This window comes from Macrobrachium rosenbergii, chromosome 24, assembly GCF_040412425.1.
Source record: "Macrobrachium rosenbergii isolate ZJJX-2024 chromosome 24, ASM4041242v1, whole genome shotgun sequence".
In the NCBI taxonomy this organism is placed as follows: Eukaryota; Metazoa; Arthropoda; class Malacostraca; order Decapoda; family Palaemonidae; genus Macrobrachium; species Macrobrachium rosenbergii.
Window position 1 is genome coordinate 14219709 of NC_089764.1, and position 17199 is coordinate 14236907.

General features: G+C 36.5%; 1 protein-coding gene and 1 pseudogene across 1 annotated transcript; both read left to right on the forward strand.

The window, feature by feature from the left end:
* Nucleotides 1-609: 609 nt before the first annotated feature.
* On the forward strand, nt 610-5160 carry LOC136851882 (alpha-L-fucosidase-like; annotated as a pseudogene).
* A 697-nt stretch (nt 5161-5857) lies between these two features.
* On the forward strand, nt 5858-11575 carry LOC136851881 (alpha-L-fucosidase-like). The gene is made up of 9 exons (XM_067126210.1): nt 5858-6007; nt 7076-7240; nt 7452-7697; nt 7821-7984; nt 8491-8692; nt 9293-9433; nt 10079-10241; nt 10928-11060; nt 11406-11575. Exons 1-9 carry the CDS (start codon nt 5977-5979, stop codon nt 11508-11510), a joined length of 1350 nt encoding a protein of 449 aa, XP_066982311.1. The 5' UTR covers nt 5858-5976; the 3' UTR covers nt 11511-11575.
* Nucleotides 11576-17199: the final 5624 nt, after the last annotated feature.

Below are 17199 nucleotides of genomic sequence, written 5' to 3' on the forward strand. Positions count from 1 at the left end.
ACCTCCTGATCAGTGATATTCTGCGACTATGGGTCTAGAACTCTGGAACTTTATAGATATCTTTAGTCAGAACTTTCTAAGTAGAAATATCGCTTAATTTAATCAGAGTAATTAAGTGGATTTGTTTATCCATAGAGTACAGGCACCCAAAAAACATCATCTATTGAAAGACAACGACAGCAATCTGAATAGATCAGGGTCAGCAGAAAGAGAACTTGGAGTGTAGCACTGGCGGAAAGTTACATTGAAGCCTTTGCAGAAATAACAATAAAATCACCTCAGCAACAACAGCATAACATTAGCAAAAGCAGTGGCAACACTAATAACACTGTAGGACGTGATGATTTATAAAATTAGTAGACATAGCACTGTGAAGAGAACGAATAGTGACGGAACCACTGCCATCGCCAATCACTCACTCAATAACTCACAATAATACTTCTAAATGAAATAACTGCTAAAACAAGGCTGACGCTACCTACGGTGCAATGGCATCCGAAGCAGTAGGAGTGATATTGCAGCAGCTATATATTTACAACAACAATAGCTTCGAAGACAACAACAACAACAAAAAAATGAATAAACATAAAATTGTCTCCCTGAGAATATGACAATATGTCACTGATAACTCCCAAGCTGCAGCCATCAGTACAAGTAATCCCAACCAGTGTTGTTAACTGTTCATCGCGTAAACAAATCATCTCCATAAGGATATCAAGATGAATTGCCTGAACCATCTTCTTTGCTTTGGTTTGTATGCTAGACTTTCAGCTGAATTAATCAATTGGGAAAATCTGTGTTGAAAATTGGCTGGTATTTCATGGGTGCATTGTGTGCCAGGTCCAGTTTTGCTTCTTTCTGTAATATTAGCCTAATTGTTTGCGTTTATTGATATTCATTGTATATTGTGGCATAATGAGATTGGTAATGTTCACTGTTATACATTAATATAACTATATCTTTTATGCTTTGTCAGCCCTCGTAACATAGCAAGTGATCACACTTTGTGTACAAACTTTGAGATTAAGATTGAATTGGATATTTTTAAAAACGACAGCGACCATAAAAGCAAATTTCTAATTACATCTTTATCTTCACCTTCATTCATTCCCAACGCCCCCGCCCCCCCCCAGCCCCAGCCCCCACGCAACAACTCCACAGGCCCTTCCAACACTAATATTACAATTGATTCCCCCAGCATTGTTGACAATATCGAGAGGTCAGTACACCCCAGACTGGGATTCCTTGGACTCACGCCCTCTTCCCCAGTGGTACGATGATGCTAAAGTTGGGATCTTCATCCACTGGGGTGTTTTCTCTGTCCCATCTTATGGGCTGGAGTGGTTCTGGTACCACTGGGGTAAGTGCTGATTTGAAAATTCACGATTCATTCATTCAGCGAATTTCTCTCATAACAATGGTTGGATGATTGCAGTTATGTTGTGAGAAAATACAGTACAGTAGTATCAGTACTTGTTTTAGCAATTTAACGAATTCACAGTGATTTCGCTTTCACTCTTGGTAATTCGTTAAGACGATTTTGCATTGTATTGAGCATTTCGTTTAGTATTCTGGACAATGCTCCTGTTTTCTGAAATAGGAGTTGCTTGTATTTCTAAAAATTACTTTCTCACACTCTTACTTCTCCCGTGGCAAAACATGATGACGCAGAAAATGGGTTCCCAACTTTCGTCGACTTCATGGAAAGGAACTACCGACCCAACTTCACATACCCAGACTTCGCTGCCCAGTTCACAGCTGAGTTTTACGATCCACACCAGTGGGCTGAGCTCTTCAAAGCCTCTGGGGCAAAGTACGTCAGTGCTTACAAGCAAGCATCACGAGGGATTTTGTAACTGGCCTTCCAAAAACTCTTGGCCTTGGACGAGCATGCAGCTAGGGGCTAAGAGGGATCTAGTTGGTGAGTTATGAATATTTTACCATCTTTACGTGTTATTCCAGTCGCTGACTTTATCATTACTTTATTTAATGCATTATTAGAAAGGGGAACATTGGAAGTAATTACCAAAATTTCAAACTGACCTCCTTTGTTTCTGTGGTTTTTAAGGTGAACTGGCCCAAGCTGTCAAGGAATACGGACCAGAGTTGCGTTTCGGTCTCTACCACTCTCTGTTTGAGTGGTTCAATCCTCTCTTCCTGGATGACCAAAAGAATAGTTATGAAACGAACGATTTTGTGACCCGGAAAACTATGCCTGAGTTGTATGATTTGGTACGTACGAGGTTTTCAGAGACTTGTTAGTTTTGACACCTTTTTAGGCGAATAAAGAACTTTTTTAATGAGGTTACCTATTTCTCAAAACAAAATCGTTTTAATGAACATGCTTTGCTGAGACAAAGAGATGCCTCCGTATTTTAGTAGCCTGTAAAATAGTATTACATTTATAAATTCAAGCAAGTAAGTTTTAAGCACAGTATGGTCTTTTAATGAAAAGTATGGTCTTTTACAGATGAAAAGTTTATATATATATATTTTAATATATATATTACAGCAATAATATATATATATATATATATATATATATATATATTATATAATATATATATATATATATATATATATATATATATATATATATATATATATATATTATATATATATATATATATATATATATATATATATATATATATATATATATATATATATATATATATATATATATTCAAGTATCTTCTGATACTGATAGGTAACTGCTTACGAACCTGAGATCATCTGGTCAGACGGCGACGTGGGGCCAGACTGGTACTGGAACTCTACCGTCTTCATTTCGTGGCTTTTCAATGAGTCTCCGGTGAAAGAGAGCGTTGTTGTCAATGACAGGTGGGGATGGGGTTGCACCGGGAATCATGGATCATACTATACTGTTCAAGACAGGTATAATCCAGGTAAGTAAAGAACACGGCATAGGACGAAATTAACACTCTCAGAAAGAGAAAATAAATCACAGAAATAATTAGCAAGATCAAGATGTGAAAATATTGAAAATTATTACAAAAATAATACATAAAAAAGAAACAATACTGAAAGATAGAAGGTGGACAGGAATAGAAACAAATCTGGAGCCATCTCTCCCCTTGCAGGAGTTCTTCAGAACCACAAGTGGGAAAACGCCTTCACGTTGGACTACATTTCTTGGGGTTATAGGAGAGAGGCTCGCGTCTTTTCCTACCTGCCGATTGAAGAGGTTCTCTCTCAACTAGTGTCGACAGTAAGTTGTGGAGGTATGTACTTCATCTTGAAATTACCCCATTCACTGTGTTGTTTTTAACATTTAGTTCTACAATATAATTGTTCCTTCTATCATACAATCCTTATTCTCTTCCTTCTTTTACTTTGGATAAAGTTTGTCCATTCACTTAAAAACACAAACAAACAATGACAAAATACATTATAACTCTTTTCATTTAATAAGTTGGTAGCACCAGTTCATCTTTATTGAGAGAGAGAGAGAGAGAGAGAGAGAGAGAGAGAGAGAGAGAGAGAGAGAGAGAGAGCAATCATTATGATAACTGCAATTCAGGTAGCAAGATTATCTTGTATCAAATGAGAGGGTAAACCCTGAGGAGGAAACTGTCTTCGAAAAGTCTAGTGCAGCAACTGTGTTGAGCTTAGTTAAGCTGGAAGATTCCTATCTATGCGCTAATATTCGCTTGTAGCAAATTAACCTGGTCACTAAAAGATGAATTCACTCTGCCAAACTATCCAGTCCCTGACTTATCTACCGGGGTCTAAGCGATCATTCATCATCTATGAAAAATGGGAAAAAGCACGTTAAACGAAGAAGAAGAAGACTGTAAGATGAATTCACTCTGCCGAACTATCCAGTCCCTGACTTATCTACTTATTCATCATCTATGCCGCTTTCAGGGAATATTTTGGTGAATGTTGGACCAACCCATGACGGGATTATTCCCCCAATTATGGAGGAACGTCTAAGGCAACTGGGTGAATGGCTGGCCATCAACGGGGAAGGGGTGTATGGCTCACGCCCCTGGCTTCACCAGAATGACACCTTGACATCCGGTGTTTGGTAAGGCTTTGAAGAGGTCCCAGGCATTAAAAAACGTTTTGATATCCTAAAAATATAGTCCTCATCACATTCAAGCTTTGGAAATCTTTAAGTTATGCAGCAGTTTGTTTTTATATTTTTAATGTTGAAAAAGATGGGTTACAAACTACAGATGTTCCCCAATCAATCGTTGGGTAATTCTAGAACATCTAATATCTGAAGTTTATGCATTTAGCAATAATTATTAGATAGACGAAACGACATTTTAGTAGTAATTTACGAGAGAAATTTCAATTTACTGCAGGTACACATCCAAAAACGATAAAACCTACGCCTTTATACTGAACTGGCCAGAGGAAAACTCGGTGATTCTGGGTTCTGTCGAAGCAACACTTGACACCAAAGTCAACATGCTTGGCTACGTCGGTGATTTGGAGGTAAATTTATGCTTGTATTTCTTTAGCAAAGGCACGGAAGCAAATAGTTGTTAGAAAACGGAAATTCTTCAGTTTTTTCAGTGTAAATTTCTTTATCATTCTTGGTCTATTATAAATGAAAGTACACATCAGGCTCTCGCAGACTTTATCGTTTGTAAATGATGACAGGCTTTTCAACAATGTTAAACTGAAACTGTTGTATTCTTATTAACTACTTCCTTACAATGTTTTAAACCAGGCAAAAGGGTACATTTTATTACCAGTAAATGAATCAAGATATGCTTTAAATTGTAAATATAAGGCAGAACAACAAGACCTGTCTTTCACATAACAAAGGTGTCAAAAAAAAAAAACATTCTTCATCATTTCTCCGTTTTCATAAACGGATTTTCGTTACAGTTTACCGTCCAGGAGCTGGGGACGGAGGTTATTTTCCCGAAGATGTCAAGGGTGAAAAGCCAGTGGGCCTGGGTGCTTGAGATGACAGCCGTCAATGGCCCTTAACGCCTAGTTGTGAAAGAGGTCAAGACACTAGAGGAAAATGACGTATAATAGGTGTTTCTTTTTCTCTGTCTTCGCCTGTGTCTTTCTTTTTCTCCTTCCATCATCTGGTCTGATTTTTTTTATTGTAATGATGGTAATAAGAAAATGTATTATGTGAATCAAGTTTAAAAATAAATTATGTCAATATTTGTGAACTTTATTGTAGGTCAGAAAATCCAACACAGAGACAGTTTTGCTAAGGAATGAAAATGAAAATAATATTCTTTGATTTTAAAGTGAACGTCCCCATATTATTTAGTAATTTATTCCAAAGATTGTATGTTTTACCTTTTGAGATTTATATCCTTTCGTAAAACTATATCACCTTGCAAACATACTCTGCATAATAACAGTTGTTAAATGTGGGTATTACGTAAAATAAAACATTCGCCCATAACTGGAAAGAACTCTTTCCTAAATAACAAGTTTAACATCTTCAGTGTGTAACTAGAAAACAATGAGTTATGTTGGGGGATGCTGGTTTTTAAGTACAGAAGGTGTCACTTTTTCTGGACCTGAAAGCCTTACTGCCATATTGAAAAATGAAGATTTGAAATATTTAGCAACTTGAAGATACTTTAATATCAAGAACGTACTTCAGTTTTAAAGCAAATTTTTGGATACTTGTATTTTAGGCGGTTGCTAGGGAGCACAGAGCCAGGATAAAATGCTGCAGACATCAGGTTGCAAGGAAAATTAGGTAAGGACTGTCTGTGCATGCACTTGGGCGTGCGTATGTGTTTGCGTTTGTGTATGCGTGCAAGTGTTTATGGAACAAACACTAATATAAGTACCCAGTTAGCAACGGGACTAATCAGTCAAAAAAAATGTGGTGAAAGATGACAGAAATATTCCCACAAGACGATGTCCCAAGGTCATGTTCGTGAGAATCTTACCCTGATGTCTCAGTTTATGCACTGGCTTTAGTAAATCCACGGACGTTACCGACAAGGAACCCCCACCATGTCTAGGTTCAAGTATCTTATTGTCTGTGGTGAGTAGCATTCAAATTCCCTTTTGAAAAGTGAGTATTTTTGATTTAGGTTGCTAAGTAGCTTGGGTAATGAGGTACTTGTTGGTATAACTTTAAAGAAAAGATTCTTATTTTTTCTGTAACTTTCTGGTATATATACTTACCCAGATAAGTTACATCTACCCTCATACAAAGACGTTAAGACTTCGGTGGTGCCTATAAAAGTATAATATTATGCCATACGTTGCATCGTTAAACTAGCAATATACCAATTCTTAAATTGTTTGAGCCAGCCGTTCTTGAATCTTTTCATAATGCCATTAGAATAAAAAAATTCATCTGGACTTTTAACCTGTGATATTGTATCTGGTTTATTTCAAACTAAGAGGGATGTTTTTTTTTTTTTTTTCTGAAGACAAAGTATTTGTGAGTCCATTTTACTGGTATTATGTGGCGTGGTTAATTAACTTTCTCCGCATCTCAGATGCGTTCAAAATACATTCATCGTATAGTCAAAAGATGCCCGCTATGCGCTGAAGTCATTTTGACAAATATTTCATGCAAATGTCTAAAATATCTTGTCTCTAAGACACACTTAGGGTGGTCCTGAAAATTCTTGTTTATTGCTAAAACTGTGATTAAAAAGCGAGTTTCTCACTCTCCTACCGAAGGCTCTTTTTGTTAAAGAATACAGAGACTATCATACATATTTAGAAAATTCCTCCTAATGTTGCATTTCATTTTAATTGTGCTTTATTGGACTTTTATCCGGATCAGATTACTTAGCTGATGCAACCTTTTAGTGGTCATTTCACTAAGCATTCACTTATTAAAATAAGCCTTTTCTTTGTATTTTTCACTTGCTCTTCTCTGAATTCTTCACAAGAAATTTCATGAAGAATCACTGAGTTTCATGCCCCATTCTTTTCTTATCTATAGAAAGCCATTTAAGTATCATCCTGATACGAATTGTCATATGAAGAAATGTGGAATGTAAGACCACCCTTATTTTTCATATAGGAAAATGTTATACCACAAGACAACATTATATGACTACAGCATTCTCAAGCCCTTGACTTTTCCTCTCAGCTTTCTTCGCCCTTGCTGGCTGCCAGTACACACCAGACTGGGATTCCTTGGATTCTCGTCCACTACCCCAGTGGTATGATGATGCCAAAATTGGAATTTTCGTTCACTGGGGAGTCTTCTCTGTCCCCTCTTTTGATACGGAGTGGTTCTGGTACAACTGGGAAGGTACTGAATACTTTAACTTGGAGAATTTTAAACCTTAAATATGGCAAATTTGTTTGCTGGATACTGTGGACATCTTTCACTGGTCAATGAATAAATATCAAAATTTTGTACATAACGTTTTGTATATTCATCATGTTAAAACCAAGATCTATAAAGGTCTACAAAAACATCAAGCGTACAATTTCCATTTTTTTATTGATTTTTTTTTCAGAGGGATACCCTCCAGTTGTGGATTTTATGGAGAAGAACTACCGTCCCAACTTCACCTATCCAGATTTTGCTCCGCAGTTTACGGCTGAATTCTTCGATGCCCACCAGTGGGCCGGGCTCTTCAAAGCCTCTGGGGCAAAGTACGTTGTTCTCACGAGCAAACATCATGAAGGATTTTGCAACTGGCCTTCTAAGAACTCCTGGCCATGGACCAGCATGGAATTCGGACCTAAAAGAAACCTAGTGGGTAAGCTACCTTATTTCCTTCATTTTATTTTGATTTCTGTATCTATTTGGAAAACGGGAAATATTATTATGGAAGACAGTGAGTCACTTTGCCACACTTTGAACAAAACTCTTTCTCTTTAAGGTGAATTAGCTGACGCAATCAGAGGAATAGGTCCAAACCTTCATTTTGGACTCTATCATTCACTCTACGAATGGTTTAATCCGCTTTACCTAGACGATAAAGCTAATTCATTCGAAACCAATGATTTTGTGACCAGAAAAACTATGCCAGAGCTGTTCGATTTGGTAAGTTTATTTTCAAAATATTTCACATTAGCTAATCTCAGTTTAAAGTCAGAAGATTAAGCTTTTGATGATGGCACATTTTACTTATGAACTAGATTAGCAGGGTGAAAGTTAGATTAAAGTTTTGGGGAAAGGTTACTTCAGTTAATCTTTTCAATTACTGAGTCTTTCCTCATAAGCAAAAGAGGAGAAAATTCCATTTTTTCCATAGAAAAGTGTTGTAATTTGTTTCTTAAAAAAATTTCAACTTTTCATTATCATATTTCGAAGCCCCTAGTATCTGATAGCTATTTCTTTCATACTCATAACTAAGCTAAAGCTCTTGATTACCTGAACTAGCTTTCAAAAGGGGCTTTCACCTGAGTTGTAATCAGCATTGAATGATAGTTTATCTGTATCAAAAATCTAATAAAAACACTGCAGTTTGATATAGCTGTGCCCTTTCCATAAAGAATGCTAAAATGAGTAAGATGAAATGCAACTTCTAAGTAACTAATCGCCCTCAGGTATCCACTTACAAACCAGAAATCGTTTGGTCTGATGGCGACTGGGAGGCACCTGACTGGTACTGGAATTCAACAGTTTTCCTATCATGGCTGTTCAATGAGTCCCCTGTAAAAGACACAGTAGTTGTTAATGACAGATGGGGTATTGGGTGCATAGGAGAGCACGGATCGTACTATACTGTCCAAGATCGCTTCAATCCAGGTAAGAGTTCCAGTTTCCATAGAAACAGCCTTGATTCACTTTGAAACTTCTCAGCGATAACAGGCAACTTCCATCGTCTATGATATTTCTGTTGGCAGTACAAGATAACAAATGTTTGATATTTCTGTTGGCAGTAGATATTATACAGTTTCATGTATCTTCTTCCTTTAACATTAATTCACTGATGGGAATCGTATCAGAGCAGATTTTACTCTTGTCATTTAAACTCTTACTAATGCTCTGCATTGTACAGAATCTGATATTAGGCTGTTGTGGTTTTCATTTGAGATTTTATGATTAATTTTGGAATATGAATTTAAAATGTAGACACTGAACCAACGTATATTCGTGCACTTTAGTAATCTATAAACCGAAATGCTTAGATATTTTAACAATTAGAACATGACTTTTGTGATTTTGTTTGAATACTCCAAAACCCTTTCAATATCAAATAAATTCGGTTTGCTTGAAAGGAAATAAAATTAGAGTTTGAAGAAAAACTGAACTGATCGCTTTCAAATTCAATATAATAGAGATGATGTTATAAAATCAAAGCTTTATAAGAATTATTTCTAAATATTTTTGCTTCGTTATCCCCAGGAGTTCTCCAGGACCACAAATGGGAAAACTGCTTCACTCTAGACGAACAATCTTGGGGCTACAGACGAAATGCCCGGCTCTTTTCCTACCTCACCATAGAAGATGTGCTTTTCCAGCTGGCTACGACAATCAGCTGTGGAGGTATGTAAGATGTATCACTGTTCTTCAGATCAGCAAAGTTAACAACACTGGTCTGGTCAGTAGGTGGATGGCGAATGTTCCGAAATGCCAGAAGCCGTCAGTACATGTGCCCTCGGGACCTCAACTTTTTTTATTTTACAAAACGAGGCTTATCTCTGAGGAACTGCAATTTCATCTCTGATTTTCTTTTCCTATTCCCTTGCCAGTTGTTGTTAACATGTTACATCCACACCTTAAGTCTTGCAGATATTGATATCTTTACTGGGGCTGATATATGATAATGACAATAATTTAGCACATTCGCGTAAGAGGTGGTAAAAGTCAATTTCGAGTTTTTCAGTAATATATCATTCTATGTTAGACATTTGTAGGTGATTTATATTTGTACCTCCAGAGAAAGTATTAACGTATCCTTTTCATGTTTCATGCTCAGAGTTTGGAAATATCTCGTTATCGCTTTTTAGATGATCAATCTTCTATCAGATGTGGATAACGTTTTAATTCTTCCTTTTAAAAGAGAGAAAACGTTCGAAAACAGTAACCGTAATATTTCCATGAAGAAGAAATGCGCAGCACATAGAACAAAATAGCTGGTATGCATTTCATACCCACTGACCATATTCATTATCAAGTGCTGTTTTCCAGGAAATGTACTGGTAAACGTCGGTCCCACCCACGATGGGCGTATCCCTCCCATCATGGAAGAGCGACTGAGGCAAATGGGCGACTGGCTGGACGTCAATGGACAGGCTGTTTATGGGTCTAGGCCATGGGCTTACCAGAACGATACTCTCACACCCGGTGTATGGTAAGGTGTCCTTCATGAATTTATATTGCGATAAAAAAGATAAAGTTTACATGAATTCTTATAAGAATATATTAAATCTTCCTGGGGTTTCTTTATGAAACCTGACAGGAATATGACACTTCATGAACTGACAAGTACGTTTACACGATCTCAGATAATGGACCTGATTTTACATAATTACTTAGGCTTTCTAATAGACTTTCAGTCAGAGATTATTCGAGCTAGATAACATTTACTTTTGCCGACACGTCGATCGTGAACTTCTAGAGGCTTAAATATTCCCATTTTTAATTACAAGCAGAACTTCTGATATACAATGGATAATACGTAATTCAGAAATAACAATGGAACAACGCTTAAGAATAATGCGTGACGCAATTTTGTGTTGGCATGCCTGATTTGTTATCTGTGAATAGCACCTGGACCTGATATTCATAATGAGAGGGTTGATTTTTTCTCTTCAAAACTTTTTTGTATGTACATCATACCTAAAACACTTTGCAAAAGAGCAAATTTCGATTTCTTGTTTATGCATAATGCCTAAATAATTTTTTGACATGTTATACCTTTATGATCCTATCTGCAAAACAGTTTTTAGTTTCAGTCCTGGAAGTTTTGCTTTGGAAATGTGTACAAGAACGCACAATTCTTCAGCGTATTGATAACAGAGTTTTTATCGTCTACAGGTATACATCTAATAACAACAATGTCTACGCCATCGTGTTAAGTTGGCCGGAGGATGATCTGTTACCCTTAGGTTCTGTTGTGTCAACACCTGAGACTAAAGTTAACATGCTCGGTTACCAAGGGGAGCTGACGGTAATGTTAACCTCCTATACTGCAAATTTCATTGCATTTAAACCAGTGATACTCCTGTAATAAATGAATAACCTACTGGGCTTGTGGAAGCCTTTAAATCTTGTCAATACTTTAAGCTACATTTCATGCTTCGACTTACGATGAGTAAAATCAGCATTTCTATAATAACGTAATAATTCTACTTTTCATTGAAGAATGAGGATTATCTGTTATAAAGGCATTTAATGATATCAATTAAGTGATTTACAAAAAACACAATTACTAAAGCGTATTCTCGGTCGAACAGACCATTATGCTCATTATGTAGGCCTCATACAATTTTGTGCTATATCTTTATGTTTCCAGTTCGCTGCCGGAAGTCCTGGAATTGAGGTAACCTTCCCTAACATGGCTAAGGTGAAAAGTAAGTGGGCTTGGGTACTGGAACTAATTGCTGTCAGCCCAGCGTAGCCGTTGTTTCCAAGATCCTGCTCAGAGCAGTGACTGTAAAACAAAATAATAAAGGAATAACGATGGTCAGTTCTTCTTTCCGTTAGGTGAACCCTCTTTTGCATTCTGTAACAAAGTCTTCTCTCATGATTACCGAATTACAGAGTAAAGTTACTTCCGTAGGGCTGGAGAAGCCAACTGGTCAAGTTGGCGAAAGCTTGCTTATCAGAGAGAATATGCATGCATACATATAAGTGTGGATTTTCTTCATTAATTATATAGGCCGATGATCTGAGAAATAACTCTGAGAGAAGAGGAGCAAGACAAGGTTTCAGATGCCTGCATATCATTGCTGGCAGCATGATTGAAGCGCATGGTGATATCGGTTGAATTTTATCACAACTGTCTAAAAATTAACAGTAACAAATCAGTCAACAATGCAATTTGTAATTCACATTACATAAATAGTGAAGATTTCTTGTTGTACTTTACTATTTCCATCACATGAACGTTGTGAAAGAAACACTTCTGAATGTCGGGTACAATATATATATATATATATATATATATATATATATATATATATATATATATATATATATATATACACACACACACACACACACACACACATATATATATATATATATATATATATATATATATATATATATATATATATATATATATATATATATATATATATTGTTGATTCAGAACAATAAGCAACCTACAAAGGTGAGAAATGAATAAAACTACTTAAGCAAAATAAACGATGCGCTAAAAAGGAGATATACCTAAAACTAGTAATGCGAAACATACTTGACACAAAGAAACATTTGCAGTACATAAGTAACTGTAGCCTCATTTTCCAGGCAAAAAGAACAGGAAATAAAAAGCAATGTCTGTAACGACAAAACCATAGCCCCATAGTCTACATTTTGAGGAAGGATTGCATGAGACTATCATCTAAAATGGATGGGCGTTCTGCATCAAGGACTGGAGCTATTGGCTTGCACAGATTCGACGTCACTAATAGCCGACTGGGGTAAACTTAGCAACAATGCTACGGATTACGACTTCTTTCACGTAAAAAGTAGGACTTTGGTGTAATCTTATTTCCTACCTCAATTTGACCTTTCTTCACAGTACTAATTTCGTTCTTCCGAGCGGGAATAGACCTCTGCTTGTGAAGTGAGAAAAGATAAGATTATTCCTTACCATGCAGCTTGTAGACGTAAGCATGATTGCCAAACTTTGCTGAAAAGTAACAGCTTAAGGGGGCTCATCATTTGGCTGCTCTACCCAGATGCCCATCATCAGATTTGGTCTCTACTAAAGTTCTTGAAATTTGCCGCCAGGATTTCCACAGGTTATTTGTAAGCATGTTCCGAGCCTGATGAATAAAAAGCAAACATTTGCTTAAAGCAAAAGCTTGTAAGAAAAAGCAAAAGCTCAAGTAGCAAAAGGTAGCCAATGCTTAGGCAAAAGCAATTGCTTAAAATCATATGAATAATAATTATCACCGTTTGCTACCTTTTGCTGAATGGAGTCCTCCTACCTTTTGATTAGAGAATCAGCCACGTGCGACTTATGTGTTTTATCCATTCCCGACGGTATATTTGCGTAAATGTATATGAATAGAAATAGTTATATCACCTTGTAAGTATATATATATATATATATATATATATATATATATATATATATATATATATATATATATATATATATATATATATATATACACATACCTGGCTAACCCCCAATTTACCTGCACGTGGTTAGACCTCCTATCCTTTGGGCCTTAGGTATTATAACCCCTTTGGCTAAGAGGGTTTCAGAGTTGAGACATGCGGTGTGTGTGTGTTTTCTTGGTTTTTGTTAACTTCGTAGTTTAGACCTAAAAGGGACACTGCAACAGTGCTCCGTATAATAATGTATATATACTGTAAGCGGGACGTGGTGTGGTATAGCCAATACGATTTGAGGCTGGATACATCTTTACCTATATAAAGTGCAATTTCAAGACGTAATTTTTCCTTTGTGTAACACTTATAGCCTATGAGTGATAAACTTCAATATAATTGTCACCCATTATTAAACAAAGGATGCGGAGCAACATAATGTCCTTCATAATGCAGAACAACAAATTTTTATATGATTCAGTTGCATCATTGCTTGAACACTGACGTCATTTTTTTACTACTGTAGCACTAGTAAGAGCGAAAACTAGAGTCCTCTCACTAGCTCACGCATCAACATTATGTAATTCACTGTTGTGCGCCAGTCTTTGATATTATTGATATATCAATCCAGAAAAAAATGTTAAAAGCAAAAAAAAAATAGTTGCCAGTTACTTTTCCTTCTTTCTGATAAAAGTAAACATATCATCGACATAATCCAGTCTTCAAATTATCTTCGATAATATATTAACATATAATAATATTAGTATAGAATTAATATTACCAGAATAAAACGCTATATGAATTATATTTAATATAGAAGAACGAAATGATTTAGACCTACAAAGACCGTCAACAGCTCCACACACAGATTCCCTGTACCGAGGCATCTCTCCCTCTCTCACTGTAAGTTGTTGACTCTCTCTCTCTCTCTCTCTCTCTCTCTCTCTCTCTCTCTCTCTCTCTCTCTGCGTATATCCCTGGTTCTCTCTCTCTCTCTGTAATTTGCTGACTCTCTCTCTGCGTATGTTCCTGGCTCTCTCTCTCTCTCTCTCTCTCTCTCTCTCTCTCTCTCTCTCTCTCTCTCTCTCTGTAAGTTGCTGACTCTCTCTTTCTGCGTATGTTCCTGGCTCTCTCTCTCTCTCTCTCTCTTTTCATATGTCCCCTGACTCTCTCTCTCTCTCTCTCTCTCTCTCTCTCTCTCTCTCTCTCTCTCTCTCTTATGGAGCTAAAAATATCAGAAAGAACAAGCAGAGGTAGATTAATAGTGCCCAAAACTATACAGGAAAACTAAGGAAAGCACACAGGACATTATTAATCCACTACGCACCAGCATCGACAATGCAGCGTCTATTCAATGCGTTACCAGCTCATCTGAGGAACATATCAGGAGTGAGCGTAGATGTGTTTAAGAATAAGCTCGACAAATATCTAAGCTGCGTCCCAGACCATCCAAGATTGGAAGATGCAAAATATACCAGAAGCTGCAGTAGCAATTCTTTGGTAGGCATCAGAGGTGCCTCACACTGAGGGACCTGGGGCAACCCGAACGAACTGTAAGGTCTGTAAGGTAAGGTCTCTCTCTCTCTCCCTCTCTCCAATCAAAAGTCACACTGACCATTAAAATAAGCAACATATTCCCAACAGTACACAGATAATGGACTCATTAACCAAGTTCGTATAGGGTATCAACCGTCACCAAGCAACAGAAAATTACCATTATCATTGAGGTTGCTCATTACATTATGAATATCGGAGTTCTTCAAGATCCTATTGTCATGTACGCTAGTGAACACTTCATCAGCATTGCAAGTGGCTTGGACATTAATGCTTGCAAATCCTTTCCTATTTATATATTCATCACCACGATGTTTAAATTGTGGAATGCGCACATGAGTGCAATCAACTGACCTAATTGCATATGGAAACTGATATTTTTCTGACCACTTCTCTTGGGCCCTTCTCATTTCATTCTCAGACCAAAATCTTATCCATAAATTTGCTTTTTCAACAATTTTCTTGAGAACATCTCCAATAATTCTACTAACACTTGTTTGATAAATTCCTATCTCCTCTCCTATGCCGTTTTGGTAGCCTGGCTCTGACACATACCTTAAGAATGTTTTCATTCGATCCTTATTTGAGAGAGCACCTCCACGTGTTTCTCCATATTCACCTAAAAAATGTTGTGCCAGCCATTCCACATTTTCTTCACTGAACCTGTACAACTTTCTGTAATCGCAGGGTAATGTTTTATGGCGATTTCGGTAAGTTTTCCTTTTACGAATTTGGAGAAAAGCCGCCATCAGATCCAGTTCACCGGCGTTTCAAGCACCTAGTGAGCTGCCTTAAACTTTTTTTAAGCAATTGCTGAGAATCATAAGCAATTGCTATGTTTTATTCATTGGAAATGAAGCAATTGCTGATAATTTAGAAGCATTTGCTTGAGCTTAAGCAACTGCTCTAAGCATTTGCTACTAGCACAAGCATTTACTTTGTTTTATTCATGGGAACTGAAGCAATTGCTTTAAAATCCAAGCAAAAGCATTTGCTGAAGTTTTATTCATGAGGCCCGTTGATTATTGGTCTAGGATCTTTCCACAGAAATAGGTAAGAGTCAATGAATTTATTCAGCAAATGCACATGCAAGGATTGAAAACTGCCTTAAAACTCCCATACCATACCTGAACATCTCTGATCACATAGACTATCTGTTTACCCAAGATCGGAACTGTCACCATGAACTTTTTGATAAGATAACAAACAAAATGGTCGACCTCTGTTTACCCTTCGGCTACACAGTCAGCGCAATATTTTGTCTAAACAACAGATTAATTTGCACAATGAGTATCTAACTTTATTGTTTTTTACGGTTTGCTCGACTCATAAACAGCAATGTCATGTTCAAACTCAACCTTCAATTTTCTTTCATATATTATATTCATATAAAAGCAACAAAACTCAAAGACTAAGTCCACTGGGGGAAAGATAATTTATCAAATCAAAGTTCATTTATACGAAGTCGTCAAATGCATTATCAGACGATAAGTTATCTCTCTGAAAAACAGCCTTATCGCAACCAGTCAATACAGATCTAAAGGTTCCCCTTCAAAGTCAATGAAGACTGAATACTGGGAGCACAGGTCTTGTTAGGTCAGTCGTCATCTTTGTCGCTAATCAAGAGATTCCATCATTAAAGACTTCATGGTTTAAGTAATTATAGAAATACTAAAGATGTCATGAAATATCGGCACTTAAGGTGTCGTCTGTGTAATTTAGAAACTGTCTGTTGATTGCCAAATACTGATTATCGTCTCAAGTTCCTCAAGCCCTGGCTGGCTAATTTTTATAGTTCGTCGAAGACTGAGTACGCACTCTTCGTGTCATCAAACATTTAGTGTTAGGAATAATCTAGGAATAATCTAGCAGTTATTTATTATTCTCTGACTGAGCAATTACTTCCATTTTAACACATACGGACAAAGTTGCTGCCTTTAAATATTTAATGAAATAATCACTTGACATACACAGTTCGTGAGGCACTGTTTATTATGGCAATTACTCTGGCTTCTGTGGATCCATGTGTTGTTAAGTATTGACCAAAATCATTATTTGTAGTGTTTGCTATTGGATAAAACTATCTGCATTTTGACGTATACAAAAATTGACCTAAGTCTACCGGGTTTGATAAAACTGAGCTCAAGCGTTCATCGTTTTTCCTTTAATGTTTTGCCTCAGTACTGTTACTACTTTTGTTTATAGTATTAAGAGGGTTGGTAGAAAATTTTACTCAGCAAGCTACCCTTCTAATAGCTTGCCTGTCTGTATTTCCAGTAATCATTTGATATGAGGCAGTAGATATCATATATACACATACACACTATATATACATTATATATATATATATATATATATATATATATATATATACATACATATACATATATATGTATATATACACATATATATACTGTATACAGTATGTATATGTATATATATATATTATATTACATACGTTCATAGAT

Excerpts from the sequence above, each read along its gene's own strand:
- LOC136851881 (XM_067126210.1), top strand. The coding sequence starts at position 5,977 with ATGTCTAGGTTCAAGTATCTTATTGTCTGTG. Across the intron at positions 7,241-7,451 it reads GTTCTGGTACAACTGGGAAG|AGGGATACCCTCCAGTTGTG; the intron begins GTACTGAATACT and ends TTTTTTTTTCAG. Across the intron at positions 7,985-8,490 it reads TGCCAGAGCTGTTCGATTTG|GTATCCACTTACAAACCAGA; the intron begins GTAAGTTTATTT and ends AATCGCCCTCAG.